This window comes from Euprymna scolopes, chromosome 45 (assembly GCF_053919585.1).
Source record: "Euprymna scolopes isolate OS-2025 chromosome 45, ASM5391958v1, whole genome shotgun sequence".
Classification (NCBI taxonomy): Eukaryota; Metazoa; Mollusca; class Cephalopoda; order Sepiida; family Sepiolidae; genus Euprymna; species Euprymna scolopes.
The window spans coordinates 23,774,968-23,802,739 of record NC_136526.1 but is presented as its reverse complement, the minus strand read 5'-3'; the positions used below and the strand labels follow the sequence as shown (position 1 = coordinate 23,802,739).

Below are 27,772 nucleotides of genomic sequence, written 5' to 3'. Positions count from 1 at the left end.
AAGAATATGATTTGTTGTAAGAATATGATTTGCTATAAGAATATGATTTGCTGTAAGAATATGATCTGCTGTAAGAATATGATTTGCTATAAGAATATGATTTGCTGTAAGAATATGATTTGCTATAAGAATATGATTTGCTGTAAGAATATGATTTGCTATAAGAATATGATTTGTTGTAAGAATATGATTTGCTGTAAGAATATGATTTGTTGTAAGAATATGATTTGCTATAAGAATATGATTTGCTGTAAGAATATGATCTGCTGTAAGAATATGATTTGCTATAAGAATATGATTTGCTGTAAGAATATGATTTGCTGTAAGAATATGATTTGCTATAAGAATATGATTTGCTGTAAGAATATGATCTGCTGTAAGAATATGATTTGCTATAAGAATATGATTTGCTATAAGAATATGATTTGCTGTAAGAATATGATTTGCTATAAGAATATGATTTGCTGTAAGAATATGATTTGCTGTAAGAATATGATTTGCTGTAAGAATATGATTTGCTATAAGAATATGATTTGCTGTAAGAATATGATCTGCTGTAAGAATATGATTTGCTGTAAGAATATGATTTGCTATAAGAATATGATTTGTTGTAAGAATATGATTTGCTGTAAGAATATGATTTGCTGTAAGAATATGATTTGCTATAAGAATATGATTTGTTGTAAGAATATGATTTGCTATAAGAATATGATTTGCTATAAGAATATGATTTGCTGTAAGAATATGATTTGCTGTAAGAATATGATTTGCTATAAGAATATGATTTGCTGTAAGAATATGATCTGCTGTAAGAATATGATCTGCTGTAAGAATATGATTTGCTATAAGAATATGATTTGCTATAAGAATATGATTTGCTGTAAGAATATGATTTGCTGTAAGAATATTATTTGCTATAAGAATATGATTTGCTGTAAGAATATGATTTGCTGTAAGAATATGATTTGCTGTAAGAATATGATTTGTTGTAAGAATATGATTTGCTATAAGAATATGATTTGCTATAAGAATATGATTTGCTGTAAGAATATGATTTGCTGTAAGAATATGATTTGCTATAAGAATATGATTTGTTGTAAGAATATGATTTGCTGTAAGAATATGATTTGCTATAAGAATATGATTTGTTGTAAGAATATGATTTGCTATAAGAATATGATTTGCTATAAGAATATGATTTGCTATAAGAATATGATTTGCTGTAAGAATATGATTTGCTGTAAGAATATGATTTGTTGTAAGAATATGATTTGCTGTAAGAATATGATTTGCTATAAGAATATGATCTGCTGTAAGAATATGATTTGCTATAAGAATATGATTTGCTATAAGAATATGATTTGCTATAAGAATATGATCTGCTATAAGAATATGATTTGCTGTAAGAATATGATTTGCTGTAAGAATATGATTTGCTGTAAGAATATGATTTGCTGTAAAAATATGATCTGCTGTAAGAATATGATTTGCTATAAGAATATGATTTGCTATAAGAATATGATTTGCTATAAGAATATGATTTGCTATAAGAATATGATTTGCTGTAAGAATATGATTTGCTGTAAGAATATGATTTGCTATAAGAATATGATTTGCTGTAAGAATATGATTTGCTATAAGAATATGATTTGCTGTAAGAATATGATTTGCTGTAAGAATATGATTTGCTATAAGAATATGATTTGCTGTAAGAATATGATTTGCTGTAAGAATATGATTTGCTGTAAGAATATGATTTGCTGTAAGAATATGATTTGCTGTAAGAATATGATTTGCTGTAAGAATATGATTTGTTGTAAGAATATGATTTGCTATAAGAATATGATTTGCTGTAAGAATATGATTTGCTGTAAGAATATGATCTGCTGTAAGAATATGATTTGCTATAAGAATATGATTTGCTATAAGAATATGATTTGCTATAAGAATATGATTTGCTATAAGAATATGATTTGCTGTAAGAATATGATTTGCTGTAAGAATATGATTTGCTATAAGAATATGATTTGCTGTAAGAATATGATTTGCTGTAAGAATATGATTTGCTGTAAGAATATGATTTGCTGTAAGAATATGATTTGCTATAAGAATATGATTTGCTATAAGAATATGATTTGCTGTAAGAATATGATTTGCTGTAAGAATATGATTTGCTGTAAGAATATGATTTGCTATAAGAATATGATTTGCTGTAAGAATATGATTTGCTGTAAGAATATGATTTGCTATAAGAATATGATTTGCTATAAGAATATGATTTGCTGTAAGAATATGATTTGCTATAAGAATATGATTTGCTATAAGAATATGATTGGCTATAAGAATATGATTTGCTGTAAGAATATGATTTGTTGTAAGAATATGATTTGCTATAAGAATATGATTTGTTGTAAGAATATGATTTGCTGTAAGAATATGATTTGCTGTAAGAATATGATTTGCTGTAAGAATATGATTTGCTGTAAGAATATGATTTGCTATAAGAATATGATTTGCTATAAAAATATGATTTGCTGTAAGAATATGATTTGCTATAAGAATATGCAAAAATATGACAATCTTTTATCTCGCTATAGATTTCACGTGGCGAAATGAAAAAATCCAAAATTTAACGATAGTTTGGAAGAAACTAGGACAGTCTTTACATGAACAAATGAAGTCATTTAGTCCTTTAAAGTTCCATGTATTTTTAACGTTTGTTTTGACGATTAAGTGAAGAATCATCTTTATAAGGATTTAATTCTTTTTTCATAAGTGATACATATTTGTTGCCTACATAACCCCAAAACTTAAGCAATGATGAGGCTGGACAGCACCAGATGGGTGACCATTTTTGGAATGCTAGGCACCATATTTGTTGGAGATAACTCCTGCATCTAATATCATGTCTTGCCATCAGGACCAAGTGTTTCTGGATGAGAGAGTGTGGTAGATGCAAAAGTCCCCCACACTTTAAACTAAGTCAATCGCAAGTCACAGCAAAAATAAAAAAAGGGGAGACAACAACTGTTTGTAAATACGAACAACTGGGGTTATGTAGGCAACAAATATGGATCACTTATGAACAAAAGAATTAAATCCTTATAAAGTTGATTCTTCACTTGTCAAAACAAATGTTAAACATACATAGACATTTACAGGACTAATTATTTTCTCTACCTCTCTCCCTTGACCCAGGACGGTACCCGAATAAACATAATCTCTGACAGCATAGATACAGCATTTTCCCTCAACACTAGCACACAAGTGCATGTATTTGGTGACTTCAATGTCCACCACAGCAACTGCCTTGGATTTTCTACTTACACAGATGCTGCTGGTACTACAACATAATTTCTCTATATCTCATTCCCTATCACAGATGGTTACATTTCCAACCCATTTCCCAGACCAGCAAGAACAACACGCATCACTTCTAGATCTGTTTCTGACCACAGTTCCCGATGATTGTGTAACGAATACCCACAGCCCACTTGAGAACACCGATCATGCAGTGATAATGGTTGAAATCTCCCTAAACTCTAGAACCCAAACTGATGAGCCATTGCTGAAAACGAGATATTATAAAAAGCTGACTGGGAAGCCATCAGGGATCTCATCAGAGACGGCCCATGGTGAAATATCTTTTCACTTCCTGCTGAACAGTTCGCAAATGAGACCACTTAATGGTTCAAAACAGCAATTGAAGCACATGTTTCCACGCGGAAATTTTATAGCAAGCCCCAACTTCAGATTTACATTAAATTTTTTTCAGTAGTTATTAAAGACACCAATGAAAGAATTCCTTGAATTTCAATATCTCCTTAAAACCAACTTAATTTATATGCTTAAGTGATTCCCCAACCAAAAATATTTGTTCTTTTTATTATGTCTTTGAATTTAATCGTCTAAAAAAAAAAAGACGAAATTTTATTTTACATTATCATGTCATGATATATTAATAGCCTTAATAAAATTTTAATCCATTGAAAATAGCTTTAAAAAATAATCATTTTGTTTAATGTTTTAAATGAAAGTTTTATTTTTAACATAAATTGATCCCTGACCGCAGATATATATATATATATATATATATATATATATATATATATATTTTTTTGCAAGAACCATGTTACATGATCTCTTCTTTACTAAGAGGCAAGAAGGTTACCAATGTCCATTCCTGCCATCAGTTTTTAGGAAAAGGAAGATCATTTTTTGGAAATCATTTTTGCTAAAAATCTCATAATGTGAACAACAAAGTGCACTCGTATTGATCCATGTTAAAGCTGAAAAGTTCAAGATAACCAGTGTTACTCAGCATTGTCTGATCATAAAATATGCTTAAATATGATACTTTAATTTATGCAGATTCCGTATTTATTATTATAGAGCCAATCCTCTATTGGTTATTATATTGTACCCAATATATAGTAGTGAGTTAAAAAGTTTTTAAAAAATCTAACATTAGTACCATCAGCTAGACTCGAAACCAAAACATTTAGTGTTCTAGTGTTATTTGCTATCATCTCAGCTAAGTCTATATGCATATCAAAACTTTACAAATTAACTGACTTGCTCATATGTAAAGGAGCACTTTAAGACATGTCAAGTTGCAATTTTTTAAATTTGACCCTTTAGCACCTATTTTTTACCGGCTAATAAACAAATTGATTTTGATTCACAGATACAAATCTCCTATATATTGGTTTCAAGTCTATAGACAAAAAATTGACAATAGTTTGGTAGAGACCGTTCCAGACACACAGACAAACAAGGTCACTTATATAGATATATATAGTTGAATTGAGTTGAAGGTGGCTTTGTAACAGGGTTCGAATCCTTCAACCAGCAGCAATCGTCAGTTCCTGCACTGATTGCAGATGCACGAAATGCTAGTGTCTAGATATAAAAATAATTATTTATAATTTATTATTATATTTATTATTTCGTCCCTTTAAGAAGTAAGTTCTTAATACTCTGCTGACCTTGCATGAGATTACAATTTTCAGTCAATCGATCACTTTTGCTCCACCTAATAACATTATGCCAGAATTTGGCTTTATAAATGTTAAATTTCCCTTAATTATCGTGGCAATTGACGTTGGTCTAGGAGTAATAATCCTTGCTGATGGCGTCAAAGGTAGCTTTGTGGCGGGGTTGAATCCTTTGGCCATCGGCAATCGTCACTTCCTGCACATGATTGTGGAAGAATGAAACACTTGTGTACGTAGGTCTAAAAAATAAATGGCACCGCAATGGAGGAAGGAAAATCTATTAAAAAAAAAAGGTAAGGGAGGTGGTCAAAGTTCCTCAAAGAGAACGTTTTTAACAATTCCTTCTGCCAACACAAAGAATATTTTCAAATAAAGACAATAGACAGATCCCAAAATTTAAAAATGATTTTTGGAATCCGCTCTCTGAAGTACCTCAAACCACTCATTTTATACATAAGTATAAAATGAGTGGTTTGAGGTACTTAGTAAGTAGTAAATCTTTGCCTATTTCCAATGCCATAAACGATTATTTTAATTGTTTATCTTTTTAAACTTAATTTTCCTTTCTGGTCCTAATAATGAAATGATATGCTTCTGTTAATTTTAACCAGTTAACTGGTTGACCCAGTGTTTCACTGCATTGTTCAAAATGTGAATGTAGCTGTGTGTGTCTTCACTGCGAGGCTTTTCGAACAAAGTGGAGTAGCATGCCATCATCTTCACGGCTCATGACGGCACTGCTGTGACATCGTACGATCATGCCTTTTTCTCTCTGTAGTTAAACCCCCAATTTTTGGGGGGGGTTCCTTTCTAATCTTTTTTACCATTCTCTTGCTGATACTGAGAAAGCCTGAAATCTCATTATTTGGTCTTCTGGCAAATATGATGCTTCAAAATTGTCAATTATTCTGAAAAAAAAAAAGGAGATATAGTCACTGATTCTTTTTTTTTTAGTTAATGGTCACCACTTATTAAGACCCAGATGATCAGTAATGGTGGAACTTGGGTAGAGTTTAATTATTTAAGAGGTTGCCTTAACAAGAACTTATTTACATTAGACTTGAAAACGATCATGTTATAGACATCTGGGAAGCAGCCCTATGGTATTGTGTTCCACAGACTGACAGTTCTAGAAAATAAACTTTGTTCATAGAATTTTCATTTAGTTATAGGCACGGCTAGAGAGTGAGGGGAAATTGTTGATGATTCTTGTAGTTGTATAAGTATTTGTTACAAATGTTTTACAGGGAGGGGGAACCATAGATTGAAGCTTAGTCAAGCACCTGCCATGAAAATAATGATAAAATAGAGATAGGCTTGCAACACTTCTTCTGTGAGAAAGAGGAAGTAGGGAGTGAAAAAGGTCATTGCTCACTAGATTTCAAAGATGATTTTGTACCCTGTTAGCAGCTCCTCCCCAGACATGGTAGCATGAAAGCGAGAGTAACAATGAAATAAAGACAAAATATGTCGCAAATGAGCAATTGAAAACCTCCAAACTTTTTTAACTAAAAAAGAAATCGGTTAATAGATCTACCTTTTGAAAAAGTATTTTCGATTGAAAAGAAATATTAAAGAAAACCCAATCCTGTTGTCATGTTAAAAATGTATTATTTTTTGTTTCTTTTAATTATTTTTAGGCATTTTATTGCAGTTGTAAGGGTTATGTCATTCCAAGGCAGAGGAAATAAATTCCATGGTGGCAGCAGAGGTGGCCGTGGCGGCCGCGACCATGGCGGTCACGGCCGTGGACGAAAATATTTTGATGACAATAATTCAACGTCGGACTGTAGTAAGTGAAATTCTTTTCTTTCTTGAATAATTTATTTTATCTGTGAAAATTCTTTTATCATCCTTTGATAACCATCAAAACGGCTCGCCGTTATTTAAATCAATAAAGAAACAGTCGTTTTAATATGTCAGGAATTTGAGTAGTCCACTTTTTAGCAGAATTTTACTTTAGGTGCTTGTACAGAATAGTAACTTTTGAAAGCAACGCATTTCAAGTGAAAATACTATTATATACTTATGTGTCCGGTCGAAATTAATGTAAATTCTAAAAATTACAAAAAAATGATTCTGTAGAAAAACAATTACATCAAGTTTTATAGTTTTATCAAGAAAATTATTAATGTGAAAGAATAATTCTTAAAATCCACGGGAGGTAACTGCAATTAATCATTTTGACATAACTGACTTATCTCCCTTGCTTTCAACTAATATTCACTATTTCAAAATAAAAAATGACTGATTGTTATCGTGGATGAATTTTTTGTAAAACTATATCTAGCACATCTTCTACTGGAAGGTGTGTGAATTGTCTACTTTTTTCGAAATTTACTTTTTTTTCTATCTTTTGTTTTTTGTTTAAATAAGATGCTGCCAAAACTTTATTTTTCATCGCTATTTGGCTATATATTATTTCTCTTTTTCCTTCTTTCTCTAAAAGAAAGAGAAAATTCTCTTTTTCTTCGTGTCTTTCTTTCCTTTTCTCTTTCATAGCAGTTCTCTCTGAAAACTGAAAATGTTAATTTTGCCATGAAGGCTAAAATTTCAAAAGATTCATGGAGGAGTTAGATGACTTGTTCCTTACACGTGAGCTACCCTTTCCACACACACACACACGCCCTCAGGTCAAAAAACATCAAGAAAGATACTCGAATGAGGAAAAATAAAGAGAAAGACACTGAGTTCACATATGGAGGAGAGGAGACAGAAACAAAAGTCATCTAACTTTCATTATGACTAATTTGAAGTTTTCTTCAACACTTGTGTTCATATTCTAAACAGATGTAATTTTTAAACAAATCGTTTTCAATCATCTGTTATTTTCGTTATCATAGATGACCAGTCTCGTGCAAGACCTCCACCGGGCTTAAAAGGAAAAGAAATTGGTTTATGGTTTGCTCGTCGAAGTCGTGCCAAGAGAGAAATGATGGATAAACAGCAGGTATTACTTGAAAATTTTTAAGATAAAATTTTGATAATTGGAAAAGGTTTTTTATGAAATATGTGAAAGACGAAATATTGAAACTTTTTTTTTTTTTTTTGTGAGGTCACCAAATCATTATGTAGTTTTGTGGTTGCTAAAGTAAGAAAATTATTGGTGACCACACATATACAGACATATGCCAGATTTATAAAGGATATTAATAAAATTTTGCCTGTGGCTTGCTTAATAGAGGGGAAAATACAGATATATTCTGCTGGTGCTTTTTCATCAATAAATGTGTAGATTGAATCTCTCCACGTTTGTTGATAAAAATGCTGTTGCAAATTTGATGAATAGACAAAACTTGATGTGCTTTTTGAAAATTCAGTTCTTGTCCACAATTCCTTCTATAAACAGAAATTAAAAAAAAATCTGTATGATGCATGTACCAGAGACAAAGCGAAGATTTCATATTCCAAAAATTATATAAATTGATCAAGTAGTTTTATTTTTAAAAAGAAATTCATTTTTAAACAATCAAAATTTATAAGCATTGCAACATAAATCTCGCAAGTTTGAATTATTGTTATTTGTTGTATTATTTTTTAAATTGTTTTCAAAATGGTGGATAAGACAGTCACTCTTCAGTTACTCCAAATTTGATTTTCATATTTAAAAATGAAACTACTTGATCAATTTACATGATTTTTTTTTTTAATATGATAGTTTTGTTTCATCATAGATACATACATTGTACACATTTTTTTTTTTTTGTTTTTTATATAGAGGTAGTTCTGGACAAGAATTGAAAATTTCTTTTTTAAATGAAATTTCACTTTTAAAGATTGTAGATGGTTTATTTCTATAAAATTTACATCTGCTTTGAATCCTGTTGCCTTTGCCTTAATGAAATGATGGAACTGATGACAGTACATAGAATTCCCTTCTCAGACGGCATCACCTACATTACTTGGTGTTATTGAGGTAAATTTGGAAACAACATTTCAACTCTATGTTGCAAGATATTAGCAGCCATACATAGGTTTGACGGGAGTCATTTACATCAAAGGGCTTGCAGTTATCAGAGCATCAACCATAAAATACTTTATTCAACGAAGAGAAAAAAGAACCATGCAAGAAAATGGGATATATCTCTGATTTGGGATTTGGCCATCAAGAATTCAATTTGTCCACTTGAGGAAATAATGTTACCCCAGATACAAGTTTCTCTGCTCTGGTTATGAACCACTTGAGTTTTGCCCAAAATAATGGCTGGAACCCTTAAGCATTAGGTTTTTTGATGTCCATAGTTTAGCCTTTTCACATGGATCACTGGATGGTCTTTCTGGTGATCCCAGAATATCTCTATATATTTTAACAGAGGGTGGGAGTTAGTTTGTCCTCTGGGCATTGCAGAGTCAGTTTAGTTTTCTGGGGTCTGCCAGTTAATTGGTTTTTGATGGCCCTCTGAAACAGATTTTCTACTTTTATTTAATTGATTTTATGATTTGGTCAAATTAAGAATTCTCATTTGCAAATCTATTGTTCGGTAGAGAAAAAAAAGCATTCTTGTAACTTTTCCAAAAAAGAATTTCTTTAAACTGGAATTGTAAATTTATTTGGATGGAGAATTTTTCTGTTAATTTGACCATACAATTGATTTGTGTTCAACCTGTGTTTGAATTGAATAACGACTTCAGATCAGCACAATGATTAGACAATCACTGCCTGTCCAGTAGATACACATGGATGCATGTTCACATTTATTTTTCAGGCGCTTCAATTCAATCTCAGTCTTGACAGATTAGTGAACCAACAAAGCCTCTTATAGTGATGTGTGGGCATCTATACAAAAATATGATTTGAAGATGGAGATAGTTGGATACATTGAATAAAAAAAAGCTATGTCCATTCAATGTGTGCATGATTATAGCAAAAAAATATGACTTCAAATGTTAACACATGAAAATGCTGTCATACCTAAATATGACAGGCACACTGATGAACGCATCGTACATATTCATAGGTATGTCAATTTAATTTGTTCATTTACTGGACAGAATACATTAAATGCTCTTATCAGGTGCCACTTTGATTACTGCTAATCTTCCTATCTATGCACCACATCAAGGTGTATTTGCAAACCTAATTTCACCAATGTAGTTGCTCTGTTGTGGAAGTTACATGCACACAAACCTGTGGAGGTTATGTTTTATTTGCATTGCCTGGCATTAATTAATGTCTTAATTTTATTAATATAGAGGAGAAATAGAAAAAAAGCCCAAATTACATGAAACACAATTCTTAATTTAACTTTCAAATTAAAATAGGAGTTATCTCCCTGGAAATTTTAGCTGTCAAGGTCATTATTTAAACCTCGGTTGGAATCATTTTTCAAACTAAAGCTAATTTTTAGTATAAACTAATATGCTGCAAAGATGGAAAGAAATCAGTAATGAGAATCAAATATTTATTTGTTAAATGCATTGTTATAACTTATAAAATTGACTGAATTGTCTATATTAGAAGATAGGAATACCGAGGCCAGACCAAGTTCATCTGCTAATATTAAAATATTTGGTATGTTTTATTTTTATGTTTTCTATTGACAGAGACCAGTTGTCAAAATGAATAGTCGACAAGAAAGAAATATTCGGAACTTACTAGAAGATTTTGGGTCTGAAAATTTACCGGATTCCAATGATACAAGATCTGCGGAGGCATCTGGAACAATGCCTGATTGTTCTCAGCAGAAAAAACCTGTTGCTTGGTTTGATGTGAAGTCTGAAGAACATAAGAGCCACGTTAACAAAGAAGATTCCATACAGAGCAAAGGGATTGAGAGGGAGATGTCATTTAACCAAAACTCTGAAGAGGATCTCATTCCATCAATGTCAGAAATGAGGAACTTTGTTCGTGAAGAAATTGATTTTGATATTGATATGGAACCAAATTGTTCTGGTAAGTCTACTTCATAAGACTATTAGATTATCATCATATCATATGAATCTGATGGTTCTATTGTTGGGATTGGTTCCTCCGATATTTTTCTTATCAATTCTTTCAAGAAAGACATTGGAAGGTTGCCAACATTCTAATTGAAAATGATTTGTGTGGAACGAGCTGGATTTGAATTTGGAGCACTTAAGTGGTCCATGTCATTAACTATGTGACCATTTCACCTCTGTATTAGATAATAGATTAATTTGAAAATCCTTGAATAATTTTTATTAAGAGCTAATTTATATATACTCCATCAGTTATGTTGTTATAGAACCTGGGTATGTCAATTTTCATTTTTATCTTGTTTACACCGCTTTATAATTAATGAGGAACGATGTACTTTTTGATTAGACATGATTAAATTGTTTACAACTTTTTTGATTTCCTCATTTGATTGAATAAACTTGAATAGGTTTATGTCTTAATATTGACTCTAACTTATCTCCGAAACAAAAAGAGGTTCTCACTTCAGTCACTCCTTATAACATCTCTAATATAAATCTCACCTGTCTATTTAAATGCATGTTTGTATTTCTGCCTAAACCTGTTGACAGGTGTGACAGATTTTCACTAGATCGGTATTGTTTTGAAGCTCTACCCTTCAGATGACAAATATAAAAAAATTGGCTAAAAACATTAATTCCTTCATCCTAAACTAGGCACTTTTCTACAAGGAGGAGTCGCTATTTTCGCCAATATTTTCGAAAGTCATCCCCTCTTTTTTATTGACTAGTCCTAATTTAAACCTTTGCCACTTCCTGTATGGCAATGGATGCAACGGCAAAGACATCACATTTTTTTCCGCATTCTTTTCCTCCTTCGGTACTGATTCGAGCCTGCCTGCCTACTACCACTTTTTTTTTTTTTTTTTTTTTGGCTTAACACACACCTCCAAACACCCGGGTAATGCCAGGCACCCAGGCTGGTTTATTTCTAAAAGAAATGTAATTATTAATATGTTAATCAACTCCAAACTATATCTTTGTATGCTTACATCTTGTGTGCAATCATCTTCCTGTAAAGACCAAGGCTAATTTGTTCGCTGCAAACAAACAAACAAAGGCTGCATAATCCATGCATCTTGCAATCGATTCAAATGACATATTCTTACAATGAAAAATCGCAGATATTCATTTAAAACTTGACATATTTCTAAACAAATTTTTTTTTTAATTTTGTTATAAAATCTAAAATATTGAAAATTTTCTGATAATGTTTTAATTGGCAAAAAAAACAATCCAAAAACACACATGCAGTACAAAATATGATATAATTACATTTTGAAAATCTATGAATGCATATATTTTGAAGTTTTTTTTAATTCAATGTTTTCAAACTAGATTCCATTTTCCAAGAGGGAATGTACGCACATATGGACACAAAACTTGCCAAAGAATATGAAGATAAAATGAAAAATCCAAAATATCTGAAAATGCTGCAAGGACGGAAGAAATTACCAGCTTACAACATGAAAGATGTAAGAAAATTTTTATTTTTCTCTTTTTTAATAAGTCACTACTTATGAAGGCCAAAATCCATTCAAGTATTAGAGTTAACAAGGTGGATAGATTGTCAGTTGAATGCTGAAAAGTATTAAGAGAGGATGGAAATGATGAATGAACAAAGTTTGCTTATGGGGATGGTTTATGACAAGTATTTGTTGACATTGAATTTGAAGATGGCCATGTTGCAGGGAAGCAATCAGATGGTAATTTTTTTTTTTTTTTTTTGTTACACTTTCACCCCAAACAAGGCACATTGCCACTTTGATGTAGGGGGCTACTATCAGGGACATAAGCTACAGGGGTACTATGTGGGGAGTTGGGCAGCAAGATGTCGGTTCACATTACACTTGAACTTCTATATGTCAGTACAGTTGGGAAAACGGGGACCCGAAAGGGAATTCCGAAGTCTAGCTGTTCTGGAGAAGAAACTACTGGAGTAGAAGGCTCTTTTACATTTAGGGATCTCTACTGTGAAGAAGTGGGATTTAGCTGCTTGTCAGGTTTGTCAGGGGTATTTACGTTGAGGGGGTACAAGTGCTTGCAGTTCGTTGGAGCATTCACCATTAAAGTACTTTTAGAACAGGCAGAAGGATGCAATATTTCGTTGATGGCCAGAGGCTGAAGCTTAGATGACAGTTCAGGACCTATTAGGTTGGCGACTCTCTTTTGAACCTTGTCTAGGGGTGAAAGACTAGTAGCAGATGCATCAGCCCAAATATGACAACAATACTCCATACATGGACGAATGGTGGCCTTGTAGAGGTACAGGATATTTTCAGGCGTTAGTAGTTTTCTAGCACAGTAGAGAGAACCTACCTTCTTCGCAGCGGTCCTGGCAATGCTCTCAATGTAATTGTTCCAACTCATGTTTCCTGTGAACGTTAGGCCGAGGAGTTTAAAAGATGTACTTTCAGATAAAGAGTCTTTCGCCATTGCTATTGGTGGTAGTGAAGGTTTCTTATAATTATTGAAGGAGACAAGTTTAGTCTTGGCAGCATTGAATGTGACCATCCATTTTTGGTCCTATTCCACTACGGATTGGAGGTCATCCTCTAGTGTTTCTGCCATTTCTTTAGATATGTGTTCATTTGTTTTCCTGTCGTGTCTGTTATAGAGTGTGGTGTCATCAGAATATATACCCATCTCACAGACAATTTTGTCAGGGAGGTCATTTATGAATATTAGGAATAATGGAGGTCCAAGGATAGACTCTTGAGGCACTCCCGCATTTATATCATATTGTTTAGATGTACGACCGTCGAGGACAATCTGGATTTTTCTCTTATCTAAGAAGGATTTAATTATGTTAAGTATTCTTCCAGTGAAACCACATGATCTGATTTTCCTGAGAAGACCTTCATGCTATACCCTGTCAAAAGCCTTAGATATATCTAGAGCTACCTCTCTACCCTCCCCCACTTTGTTCAGTGAATGGTATATATGTTCAGAGATTAGTTAGGATATCTGCTGTGGAACGGGCTTGCCTAAATCCATATTGTTGGTTGGTCAGAAATTTAGCATCTGTAAAGTGATGGACTAGAGCTTGGTTAATTATGGACTCAAATATTTTGGCGAAAAGTGGGAGGAGGCTAATGGGGCGATAATTTACTGAGTCAGTTCTTTTGCCAGAATTCTTGAAAACTGGTACCACAGAAGCAGTTTTCAAGCAGGCAGGAAAGTAAGATTCATTAAGGCATTTGTTGTAAAGTTTGGAGAGAACTGGAGCTACTTCGGCGGAGCACTTTTTTTAATAGCACAGCCGGGATGAGATCAGGTCCACATGCTTTTGAAGTATCAAGATTTTTTATGATAGCATGCACCTGAGAAGGGTTGATTTTCAGATCGTCTAGTGTGGCGTCTGTCCGCAAAAGAAAGTCAGGGAGAGGGTGGTTAGCAGGGTGCATTGTGGAGTTGGAGGCAAACCGACTGGCAAGCATGTTAGCCTTCTCGGTTGCTGAGCAAACAACCTCATTGTTGGATAGTGGGGGAATTGTTGATTGCCCATTATTTACTACACTGTTGTAGATTTTTCAGAAGTCACGGGTTCCTAATTTCTGTGCTTCAATGCGTTTTTGGGTGGTTTGAGTAAATTCTCTCTTAGCTGTCGCTATTTCTTTCTTACAGTTACTTCTGGCTTCTATATACTTTTGTCTGTTTGAACTGAACTTCTGTCAATTAAATCTGTGGTACGCATGCTGCCTTTGCGCAATGGCAGCTGCACAAGTAGAAGTAAACCATTGGGAAGAGTGGGGCTTGCTATAAAATTTCCATGTTGGAACATGTGCTTCAATTGCCATTTTGAATCATTCAGTGGTCTCATTTGCGCACTGTTCAGCAGGAAGTGAAAAGATATTTCACCATGGGGCGTTTCTGATGGCTTCCCAGTCAGCCTTTTTATAATATCTCGTTGTTTTGAGCAATGGCTCTTCAGTTTTGGCTCTAGAGTTTAGGGCGATTTCAACCATTATTACTGCATGATCAATGTTCCCAAGTGGGCTGTGGGCATTCGTAACACAATCATCGGGAACTGTGGTCAGAAACAGCTCTATAAGTGATGCGTGTTGTTCTTGCTGGTCTGAGAAATGGGTTGGAAAAGTAATGGTAAGTTCTTGGAAAAAAAACAATTTTTAGGAAAAAAGAAAAGACAGTTCTTTGCATTAAAGATAGATCTTGATGTTAAAGTTTTACAAGAAGGAACCAAATATTGAAGATCAGTACAACGCTTTCCATTGGAAGCGTTATACTGATACATAGGTTTAGTATCTGTTCTGATATATTTAATCTTTTTTGTCCTCTCACTAAAGGAAAAATCCTTCTAGACTAAATCAATTTTACTTTTTGTTTTAATCCAAATTTTCTGGGGGTTTTTTTTTATTTATTTTTTCATTTTTATTTATTTTTATTTTTTGGGAGTTGGAATTTCCCCACATTTAAAACCAACTTTGTGTCTAACTCTACTCTTGAGTGAATGAAATTAAATAAGAACAATAGAGTAGAGAAAGACTAGCAAAGTTTGTTTTATGTTAGAAAGATGTTGTAGAGAACAGAAAAGATAATTCCCCCACTAGATTGCAAAGTCTATTTTGTATTTTGTCGACACAAGAAAATGTCTTGAGCAGCATCTATCCGAATGTGGCAGCAATACTCCATCTTAGGATGTTTGTAGATGCTGTGGAAAAATGTAGAACTCATACATTCTAGTTTAATGAGTATATATAGCAGCAGACGAGAATTTCGATATCATTTGGCAGAGTGAAAAAAAAACTGCATACAATTCAAGAAACGCTGATGATACTAGTAACGGTGAAAATGAATCTGACTAACCTAGCGAACCAGCTCCAGACCCCAGAGGCTGTAATACAATTTTGCCAGGACAGAAAATTGGTGGCAGAAGCGAAGGAGTGCTCCACCTGCAGACAAATGCTTACTTCCCAAGAGGGCAAACCTTACGGACAGATACGGCTGGAGATGTCGCAGTGCAACATGTCACTGTTGAACCTCAATTAGAATTGGGACCTTCTTTGCCAATTCGCGACTGACGATCGCCTACATTATTAAACTAATCTACCTATGGGCGTTCGAGATGGCATCAACAAGGAGTCTCCAGCGCAAATGTGGGTTGCGGTCAAGCTATACAATTGTGAACTGAAAGAATTTCCTGAAAGATATATGCAGGGATTACTTTCTCAGGAATCCCCAGCAGATTGGTAGCATTACAAGATTTTTTCTTTTTAGATAATTGTTATTTTATCAACTTGCATGAAAAGAGCTATGTAAAAGATGCTTAAATCCGTTTGAATTATGCAAATACTATCAGTAGTTCAAAAGTTATTTTAAGTGCCAAAATTTAGGCTTTTCCGTGGACATTTTTCTTTAGAAAAAGTGGGCTGAATTACAGACCTCAACATTTCAAGAAATTTGGTAATTTTGCCACCATTTATTTATTTTTGCAAGCTATTCTCATGAAACTTGACACTCTAATGTAAAATTGTGTGCTCTTTCAGATTATGCAGTCAAATCTGATGTATCTCTTTAAGCCATGAATTATGAATTCAAATGTACAAATTTCAATTTTTTTTAAACTGGCACATGGTATCATACAGTGGGTGTCTATTCATGAACAAAACTAAGTATTATAGTGGTATTTAAATATAGCTTTAATGAGAATAGGCATTTTCCTGCCTCCTCACCGAAGGAGAGCTTAATCCTGGGTGTAGCCATTGAATGCTTAAAGAGCATTTAAGGCCAGTATTTACTACTCCCCTCAAAGAAAAAAAAAATTGAGTAGATATGAATTAATCTCAGAAATAAATCAAAGAAAATTTTTCATATAGATTTTGGATTTCTGTAAAAGATGGAAATTCCCATAGTCGACCAGAACTTATGCATTTTGGGACCAGTCCAATTTTCAATTTTGTAAATCCTCTTTATCCGGCCCAAAATATACCCCTATTTTCTGAGATGCAACCATAAATCGTACTCTGCCTGAATCCTCGATGTAGCTTTCACAGTACCAGGATACTAGGAATCCTGATAAGCAACAACTATATATTCACCAGTTGATGGTAATTTTTGTCATTTCTATTCTGTTGTTTTACTGAAAATTCAATTATGTAAACAAAGAAATAAAATAGTAACTTTTTACCTTGTTTCCACCTTAACATTTAAAATGATTATTTTTATAGGTTTTAGAGTATGCTGAAAACGAATATTGCATTTAAATTTTCTGCAAATAAGTAGTTTTCCGTATATTAAGCAATGTCATTTCTTATGTTATCGCTGGTGGCCATCTTGGTACGAGCAAGAAACTATGCACAAATGCACATACTAAGATGGCCACCAACAATAACATCAGAAATGACATTGCTTAATATCCGGAAAGCTACTTATTTGCAGAAAATTTAAATACGATATTTGTTTTCAGCATACCTGAAAACCTTAAAAAGTAGTCATTTTAAAGAAAAATATTAAGGTGGAAACAAGGTAAAAATTTACAAAATGCATCACAATGAAATTCTTTATCGAACCGCCTAATTATTATTATTATTTAGATATCCTCAGTTAAAAAAATAAGAACGGGCTTGTTTTACAGATTCGAAAAAAATTGTCTTGACGATGAGTTATAAATACATTCAAATTTCACGATATCTTTTTTTATTTAATTGTTAGGTGAAAGTACAGAATAGTTAACAAGACACCCTTTCTTTCCCATGTTAAGAATGGGTTTCTAAATAATAACGTTATTATTTCAGCATGGTAGCATAAGTGCACAAGTACCTTTTATTTTTTACTAGCAGGGGTACCCGACGTTGCCCGGGTGTTTAGAAGTGTGTGTGTTGAGGGGGGGGGGATAAATAAAAATGAAAGAATAAGTGAAGTAATAACCTTGTTTAAATATTATAAAAAAAAACAACAATGTTGAAACTTTTTTAAAAAATCGGAAAACAAACAAAAAAAACAAACAATGTTAAAATTTCTTTAAAAAATCTGAAAAATAAAAACAAAAAAACAGCGAACGCGAAAAATGGCGTAAATAACCCTGTTTCAATGTAGTATTGTTTGGAAATAAAATTTGAAAAACTTGAAAATAATTTTTTAAAATTGACAAACTCGGAATAAAAAATGACAAGTAAGACAAAAGCAGAGAAACATTCTTCTATTTTTAAGAGAATACTTTAATCAGCTCAGCGCATTAGCGAGCTGTTTTTCTGTTAATTTCCATAAAAATAACATTTTAAAGAAATTTCCGCAAAATTAATAATTATCAAATATTTACATATTATACATGAAAATAATTCTGAAACTATTATTTATATAAAAATGAATGATATATGCAGAATTATCTTATCAATTTTGAAATATTTTTTGTTAACTTTGCTCGATCGTAACTTTGCTTCCTGTGGTCGTAAGAAAAAAATCAAAGTTCAGTAGAGATGGACTTCCATGTTTATATAGCCTGTAAATATTTCAACCATATCCAATCAAATTTAACCCCGTGGATATGTATCCAAATGTAATGTATAAAATGTAAACATTGAAAAAAACTGTTTCCTTTTTTGTTGTCATCATTTTTTACCGTTTTTCATTTTTAACTCGGCGCATAAAAACATTGAACGTATAAAACAAAAATAAATTAACATTATTGGAATGCTTATTTTATTCTCTTTCCATCAATGTAATTCTTTTAAAAATTGACCCACAAATAAAAAGATATGACTTGTTGAAGCACATTATGTAATATTGCCAATGTCTACAAAAACACAGCATATGCTTGTAATGCTAAGATTGGAGACCCAGGCCATACGGTCAAAATCGGCAAGTCTGTCTCCAACTGCCGACGGCAAACATTTAACACCGGTCTGAGTCTTTGGTGGATACGACCACGCCGAAAAAGAAGGTTTTTTGGTTAGCATACTAAATAGGAATGCAGAAACCCTCCTTCCACTAATAAGAAAATACAATCTGCTGGGGACCATGGTCGTATCAGACTGTTGGAGGGTTTACAGTAAAGTGGGAGGAGAGGGGTATCACCATTTGACGGTGAACCACAGCCTTAATTTTGTAGATCCCGTCGTAACACAGGCAACAACAAATCATGTGGAGCGAATGTGGAAGGAAGCAAAGCAGCGCAATAAACGAGAATGCGGAACCAACCATGAGCTTTTGGACACATATCTGTTAGAGTTATGGGGAGACAAAAGTTTGGCTCCATATTAATTCACATTGCTGAAAGTTACCCAGTTACTAAGGAGCTCCCTATCACATCCGTTATCTCATCTCCATCCACTTTGTCATCTGATGCCCTCCAAAAGTCTGAGGAAAATACATCATCCTGAGAAAATATGTTCCTGGCAAAAAAAAAAAAAACTTGCAGGGATTCGGATTTAAAAAAAAAAAACTTGCAGGGATTCGGATTTAAAAAAAAAAAACTTGCAGGGATTCGGATTAAAAAAAAACTTGCAGGGATTCGGATTTAAAAAAAAAAACTCGCAGGGATCGGATTAAAAAAAAACTCGCAGGGATTCGGATTAAAAGAAAAAAGCAGAACATACCAGTTTTGTGCTTTTATTTTTCTTAAAAACAGGCATAAGAAAAAAATGTTACACAAATTATTATTTAACTAGCGGGAGTATCCGGCGTTACCCAGGTGTTTGGAGGTGTGTGAGATGGGGGGGGGGGGTAAAGTAAAGATAAGCGGAGTAATAACCCTGTTTAAATATTAAGAAAAAAAACAACAATGTTAAACTTCTTAAAAATTGGAAAAACCAAAACAAAAAAAAACAGCAAACAAACGTAAAACTTCTTTAAAAAATCGGAAAAACAAAAGGCAAAAATAAGGAAAAAAATGATGAACGTGTTTGGAAAAATAAAAACATGAAAAAAAAAATGGCATAAATAACTCTTCGATTCAGTTAAGTCCATGATGCGTTTCACCCAGTAGAAAGCATTGAACGAAAAGGAGCGTGAAAATTCCATTCCAGTTTTTTTAAGCAACTACGAAGTAAAGAAAACCCAAACCGGTGTTCCTTCGTAACTCTCCCTTGTGAACGATCCCGGAAACAGTGTAAGTGATGGAATTAATTAGAGAGAAAAGATTTTACTACTTCCATTGATTTTAACTGATTATGGCAGTAAACTCTCAGCAGAAAAAACATAGGAATTTACGATTATCAAGGAAGTGGAGAGGTAATATGCCTATAACACACTTCAGATATTGTGCTGCAGTTTGTGCATATTACATTTGCATGAAATGTCTTGATTTTTAATCCTATTAAGGTCAAAATCATAGGGGAAAAAATTAGTCCATTTATTTATTTATATATGTATATATATATATAGGGATGAAATAATACTTATTACTATTGTAACTTGGAAAAAAAAATGTTTCCCCACCTCCAAAAAAAACAATTACTGCCCGCCCATTATTTGTTTACAAAAAATTTTTTATATGTATTTATTTGAAAATAGAAAACAATTTGGTACAATAATAAAAAAACAAATGAACAGGTTTTTTGCTTTTTATTTATTTTTTGATGTTTCTACATTTAAAATTTTACGTTATTTTGTAACGTTGTTTTTATTTTATCGGCAACGCTCGGTTTTATCCGGCTGCTGACATCATGCACCAGACAAAGCCGAGCAAACACAGAGTTATGTCTGGTCCGTTAAACACACAATTACCATATATATATATATGCGACGCTCATTGTTTGTTTATAAACAAGCGGTTAGAGCACTATAAAAGTGATGGACAAATGTTTGTTTAAATAGACATTTGGCGAGATAATTTACGGGCGCCGCTCCCATGGGTCGATCGGCAGAACTGCTGACTGTCAACACGATGGTTCTAGGTTCAATCCTCAGCTCGGGAGAGGTGCTAGTCTAGCAGCACTAATGAGTTGTGATACAGCAAAACAGGACTGTATGTCTATGACTACAAATATTTTAAGCCTCCCTCTTTGGGTAGAACACTGTCGTAAATAATCTCATCCGCTATTTAATTGGCTGAAAAATGCAACGCTCACTGTTTGTTTTTAAACAAGCTGTTAGAGCACAGTAAAAGTGGTGGACAGTGTTTGTTTAAATACACATTTGGTGAGATAATTTATGAGCGCCGCTCCCGTGGGTCGATCGGTAGAACTGCTGACTGTCAACGCGATGGTTCTAGGTTCAATCCTTGGCTTGAGAGAGATGCTAGTCTAGCGGCACTGATGAGTTGTGATACAACGAAACAGGACTGTATGTCGATGACTACAAATAAATATATATATATATATTTAGTAATGTGATTGATAATTTAAAATTCAAATAGCTCTAGGATATTTGCCTATCGAGCTTATCATATATCTGCATTACAACGAGCACTGTTTTTTTTCTTGTATTTTAATTAAATTAGTAATTTTACTATCACATTAAAATACACTCTGCTACTGTTCTAACCCCCTTATATATATATATATATATATATATATATATATATGGCTCATTCCATGTCAAATCGACAGAGGGTTAAACCATGTTCGACACGGATTTTTTTCAAATTTGCTACACTTATAGATCTCCATGAAAGGAATTGAATGGCACTTGTTAAACATCTCAAGGTCAGGGGGTTCCTGAGATATGACTTTGACCTTTTTACAAAATGTGAATTTTTATGAGTTGGACATGGTTTGTGACCCCCCCCCCCCCCAATTTTTATCGATTTGACATGGAATGAGCCATATATATATATATATATATATATTTTTTTTTTTTTTTTTAAACTGAATATCTTTTGCATAACCTTTTGATCTTTACATCACCAAGATAAATGAACCACTTGTAAAATGCTTTGAATTATGTTTCATCATTAAGCAAATAAAGTAAGAATTTTTACTTTCAATGAATTTGATTTGATCAAAGAACCTAAATTACGTAAAATATTATTCTCGTTTAAAGAAATCCAGTGTTCATCTTGTTTGAAGCTACTGTGTACAAGGAGTATCAGATTACTTTAAATGAAAATAAATACTGTTGCAAACCGACCCTGTGTAACTTTTTGTAAAAATTAGTCCTGTACTCTTTTTTTTTTTTGTTACAATTGACCCTGTACACTTTTTTTTTGTTACAATTGACCCTGTACACTTTTTTTTTTGTTAGAATTGACCCTGTACACTTTTTTGTTAGAATTGACCCTGTACACTTTTTTGTTAGAATTGACCCTGTACACTTTTTTGTTAGAATTGACCCTGTACACTTTTTTGTTAGAATTGACCCTGTACACTTTTTTGTTAGAATTGACCCTGTACACTTTTTTGTTACAATTGACCCCGTACACTTTTTTTTTGTTACAATTGACCCTGTACACTTTTTTTGTTACAATTGACCCTGTACACTTTTTTTTGTTACAATTGCCCCTGTACACTTTTTTTTTGTTAGAATTGACCCTGTACACTTTTTTGTTAGAATTGACCCTGTACACTTTTTTGTTAGAATTGACCCTGTACACTTTTTTGTTAGAATTGACCCCGTACACTTTTTTTTTGTTACAATTGACCCTGTACACTTTTTTTTTTGTTAGAATTGACCCTGTACACTTTTTTGTTAGAATTGACCCTATACACTTTTTTGTTAGAAGGTTCCATGCATTTCTTCTATTGTTGATATATTTCTGTATGAATTTTCTTTATATCCAAAGAAAATTAACAGAAATAACCAAATTATGATAAAATGACTTTATTTTTTTTTAATAATAAGGGAACAATGTCCATTTTGCTTTCTCACTGCAACATGTTTGTTTTTTCTTTGTCAGGAAATTGTGAATTTGATTCGTTCGCATCAAGTTGTTGTGATCAGTGGTGAAACTGGCTGTGGAAAAACAACGCAGGTAAACATTTCTGAATGTTAACACGTTGTATGAAAACTGTTATTCCGATTCTTTTGATAATGTCTAGTTTTATTGTTTTCTTTCTCATTATTCACTCTGTCCAATGACGCTTCTTCAACTCTTATTTTGCTATCATTATCATTCTTATCAAGCACTCTAAATCAATACAACACCGCTATGACAGGATTGAATCGACCAAAAATAATTAATCTTTGGTACATTGATCAGAATTTTCTTGAGTTTATCCCAAAAATCAAGATCCACATCTTTTTTCAGCCGTCCTTTCAGCATTTTCCAAGAGACTAATTTTACACGGTGGAACGATAAGTGTCGCCCTAAAGAAAACAATACTACATCTTTATTTAAAAATTTTTATTGAAACAATTCAGATAACTGGGAGCATGCCTTTTCCACAAGCGCCATTGGGAGCTTGGCGAATATTCAGCAGATGGTGGTAACCAGACTGGCTTTAGTGTTGTAGGAGGTCATGTTGGTGATATTCTTGACATATGACCAAACAAAGTAGTCCAGCGGGTTCAGATTGAAGGAGGAGGGGGGCAGTGAGAGAAGGGTACAAAATCATAGCACTCTTCTGAAGTGAAGGCCTGTTTGGACTTGTGGGCCGGCGTCAAGTCCTGTTACCACACCCAAGGTCTACTAGCAGCCACCTGGTTGCACCAGAGGATCATCACACTCTTCAGCACATCCAGGTACACTTTGGTGTTGACTTTCAAGCTGACTTCGAAGATGTGAGGTGGCATGATGTGGCCCTCACTTAAAACCACACCAAAGACCATAAGCATGGCTGGAAACTTTTTTTTCTATCATCCTCGGCATACCCTGTTATTCATCGCAATCCAGGAATGCATTTTGAGTGTGCTGGCAATGGTCCTGTTGTCATAACTTTGATCGATAGAGAGTATGAGTTGTACAGCAATAGATCTCACTTGTTGAACATTGTGTCACTTTCAGACATAATAAAAGGCTCCTATCACTCTTGAGATTTGTACACAACTGTCCAACTAGTAGATAATTTGCAACAACAAAAGAAAACCAGTTTTCATCAAACAGAAATGGAATCATGTCTTCTTTTCGAAGGTGATGATTTTATTTTTCCACTCTGTATTGTCATTTTAAAATTGGTCTATTGATGTAGGTCTTATTAGAGTCATGATGTTGGAAAAGCCAAAACTTGTTATGACCTAAACTTACTAAGATCACGACGGTGATCATGTGCACCATTAGAATGTACTTTAACGAAAAAAATTTTTTTGAGATGATGATTCGTAATTTGTATTATTTGAGTTATTTTCTCTTATCTCCCCATCTTGGTTGTGCTTTTATTTTTTTTTACGAAGGAGTCACCACTTATCAAGGCATGGAGGCCACTCGAGGATATGAGTTAATGAACATACAGTAGTCAATGGAATAATATGGTAGTAATCGTTAGTAGTACAAATTTGGTAAATTGGATTACTGCAGAGGACAGCTCATCAAGAACTTATTTACATTGGACTTGAAGATGGCCACATTGTAGTCAGCTGGAAAACACGGAAATGGGGGAAGGTTTCATAAACGTGCAGTTCTTAGAAAAAAGCTTTATTCATGGAATCTACATTTAGGTTTAGGCACAGATAAAGAGTAGAGGAAATTATTGATAGTTGTTTCAGTATTTTTTGTGAAAGATTGGCGATTCGAGACCATAGATCGGAGCTCAGACGAGCACTTGCTATGAAAATAACAATAAAGTAGTTTTGCAACGTTTCTTCTGTGGGAAAGAGGTTGCAGGGAAGAGAAAACAGCATCCCCCACTAGGTTACAAAATCTATTTTGAACTCTGTAAAGACAGGATAAAGTGCTTCTAGCAGCTCCTTCCCAGATGTGGCAACAGTTCTCCATCCTCGGACGTACCTGGCTCTTATACAAGTAGAGAATTGCATCAGCAGCGAGATATCTATTGGAGCTGTAGAAGGATCCCACTATTTTTCCAGCGACCTTAGCGACGGATTTGATGTACATGTTCCATTTCAGATCAAGAGTCCTCAGCATCTGTGTGAATGCGGAGGCGGAGGTAATCCATAGTATCACAATAACAACACTTCAGAAAGCTTTCTTATTGGGCCTCAGCAACCGCACAAACTTTAAGGTAATACCAGAAATAATATACAAAGTAATATCGAGATGATTAATCAGAATTTGGAATCGAAAACCTAAGAACTATTGAAGGCATCAGAATCAGAAAAATTTGTGCCTATTTTCCGATGCTAAAATATGATTCTTTTCATTGCTTTTCTCTGTTTTTTTTTTTTGTTTAACACTTATTTTTCCATGGCTCATAGTAATATTTATTGATATTAATGCTAAAAAATATTGATTTTAAACTACCAGTAAAATCTATAAATCATCTCATGAATGTATTTCTATGTTTGTGAAAATATTGCATGAAAGGAACTCTATACTTAGAAATTTAAAAAGAATTGGAATCAGTTCTTGTATCGGAATCAGGGAAAAATAGTGGCATCATTCTATCACTAATACAAAGAAAGGTAAAAAAAAAAAGTACATCTGATGTGACAATGGGCATTTGGACGGAGCTAAACCGCATGTTCATTTACATACAGACCCTAAATTACGCACTCAGTATGAACAAGACAAACAACAAAACTAGGGCTTTATTACACGAAAACGTACTTAGAATTACTTACTTTCATAGCAATTCAGACGGTGTAACTTCTGACTTTCTTCAGGCGTATATTTTCAAACTTGGGAATGTTTATGTTGAACTCTAGATGTATATACAATTTCAATCAAGTGTATTATTTAATCCATGTGGGAAGATTGTGTTCCATCAACCATGATTGGGTAGATGTTTTAATTATCGCGTTATTCTTATTATTATTTGTAGTAAGGATTGAACCCACAACCTCTAGATTAAAGTCACTTAGAACTCCTTGATAATTACCCCCCCCCTTTAATAATTGCACCATGGTAAAAAAGTATCTGTATGAAAAGACAGGAAGAAAAAAAAACAATTAAACACAGAAAGAAATACAAATCAAACAATTTTTTCTTGTATTTAATTGGGTTTTTTCTTGTATTTAATTGTTTGTTGTGCTTGTATTTAATTGTTTTTTTCTGTATTTGTTTTTTTTTCCTGTATTTAATTGGGTTTTCTTTCTGTATTTAATTGTTTTTTTTTCTGTCTTTTTATATATTCTCTCTACACATTTCATTTTATGATATTGTGTATATTTCGTATGCATATACATGTGTGTATAATAACATCAACACACCAGGTATCATTAGATCACCGAAGCAATTCCTCTTGTCTTCCATGTTCAACGATTCCAAACCTCTGTGCTTGAGACAGCAATTGCATTATTGTCTTTAGCGGTGAATTCATCAGAATTAAAATTGATCCCAACAACAAGTCGGCATTCATTGCTTATTTGTATTTAGATTTTACTGTTTTCATCTTGAATGTTATTTTCACACTCAAGATGAGAACGGTAGTTAGTGTGAAGAATCCAAATAATATGAATAAGCAACCCTCATCTCAAAAATTCATAAACTTGTTGCTTAGTTTATAACAGATTTATTCTGCGAAGGCAGAACATAAACTTTACATGTTATATATGTGAGAGACTTCACTATGCCAGTCGCCCTTCACCTACCATTTTTGTTTTTGTGAGAGTGTAAAAATGTCTTCTCTTAATTAAATCTCGCTAGCTAATGAAGATGAAAAGGATAATGGCCCCTGCCCAGAAATAGTTTACATAATTTCCGTTCAGTGCAATCCTCCAACTCTTAACCTTTCCATTACAGATGACTAATACTAATGATATTACAGATTTAGACTTTAGACAAGATTCAATTTCCAATCTTGAAAAGATGCACCTGAAGAAAGTCAGAAGTTATATTAACTGAAAAATTGTAAAAATAACAGCCAAGTTGTTCAAATAATACAGATAATTAATTGGTTGGAGATGTAAAGGACTTTGGCATAAAATGACTTCATCAAGGTTGACAACCAAATATTTTAATGCTAATGATTAAAATGTTTTTGGCTTTTTTATAAAATTTTGGTTTTGATGAAATATCTGCAATTATTATAATTGATTGAAAAGTAACACTATTGATGAATGTAAAAAAAGTAACACTATTGATGAATGTAAAAAAAAGTAACACTATTGATGAATGTAAAAAACAGTAACACTATTGATGAATGTAAAAAACAGTAACACTATTGATGAATGTAAAAAACAGTAACACTATTGATGAATGTAAAAAACAGTAACACTATTGATGAATGTAAAAAACAGTAACACTATTGATGAATGTAAAAAAAACCTGCAAATATGTTTTTAAATTCTTCTCTTTTAATCTTTTTCACAATACGTCTACAATTTTTTCAGGTCCCTCAATTTATCTTGGATGATTGTTTGAAACGTGGGATTGGTTCCCAATGTCGTGTTATTTGCACACAACCTCGCAGAATCAGTGCCATTTCCGTAAGTTCTTTCATCTAAATTGCTTTGAAGATTTTTGATTGGCACTTTTCGATGTCCGCAACTTTTGTGATCCTGAAAGTTTGTAAATAATTTTAAAGCAACCAAAATGCTCAGAATTTAACAAATTTAGTTGGATAAAAATGTTGCCATTTTTTTTTTAACAAAAAAGTAAACACTAACTTTGTTTCCATTCTAATGTATTGGAATATGCTTTGAACTTATAGCAATTGGCCCCTGCGATCTACATACTCCTGACTAAGCCGACAAGCAGCAAAATCCCACCCTTTCACTGCTGAGGTCACTAGATGCTGGAAAACCTTGTTTCTTCCCAGACTTAGATTTTGGAATTCATGTCCTGCTTCCCAGTTATATACTAATCTGCAAATGTAATGTGAACAAACATCTTGCTATTCAACTTCCCACAGACATGATCCCAAATAGTAGCCTGTTATGTACAA

At 33.2% G+C, this 27,772-nt stretch overlaps 1 protein-coding gene across 2 annotated transcripts in view; it reads left to right on the top strand.

Moving 5' to 3' along the window:
* The window catches only part of LOC145269289 (ATP-dependent DNA/RNA helicase DHX36-like), a 180,114-nt gene that overhangs the window by 13,653 nt on the left and 138,689 nt on the right, over positions 1-27,772 (top strand). The window contains exons 2-7 of one of the 2 annotated variants that reach the window (XM_080124973.1): positions 6,652-6,789; positions 7,841-7,947; positions 10,542-10,890; positions 12,273-12,409; positions 22,729-22,803; positions 27,219-27,314. In XM_080124973.1, coding sequence (XP_079981099.1) covers positions 6,652-6,789; positions 7,841-7,947; positions 10,542-10,890; positions 12,273-12,409; positions 22,729-22,803; positions 27,219-27,314 — 902 coding nt within the window. Of the gene's footprint in view, positions 1-6,637; positions 6,790-7,840; positions 7,948-10,541; positions 10,891-12,272; positions 12,410-22,728; positions 22,804-27,218; positions 27,315-27,772 lie in introns of both variants that reach the window. The other variant, XM_080124974.1, reaches the window with a different exon arrangement.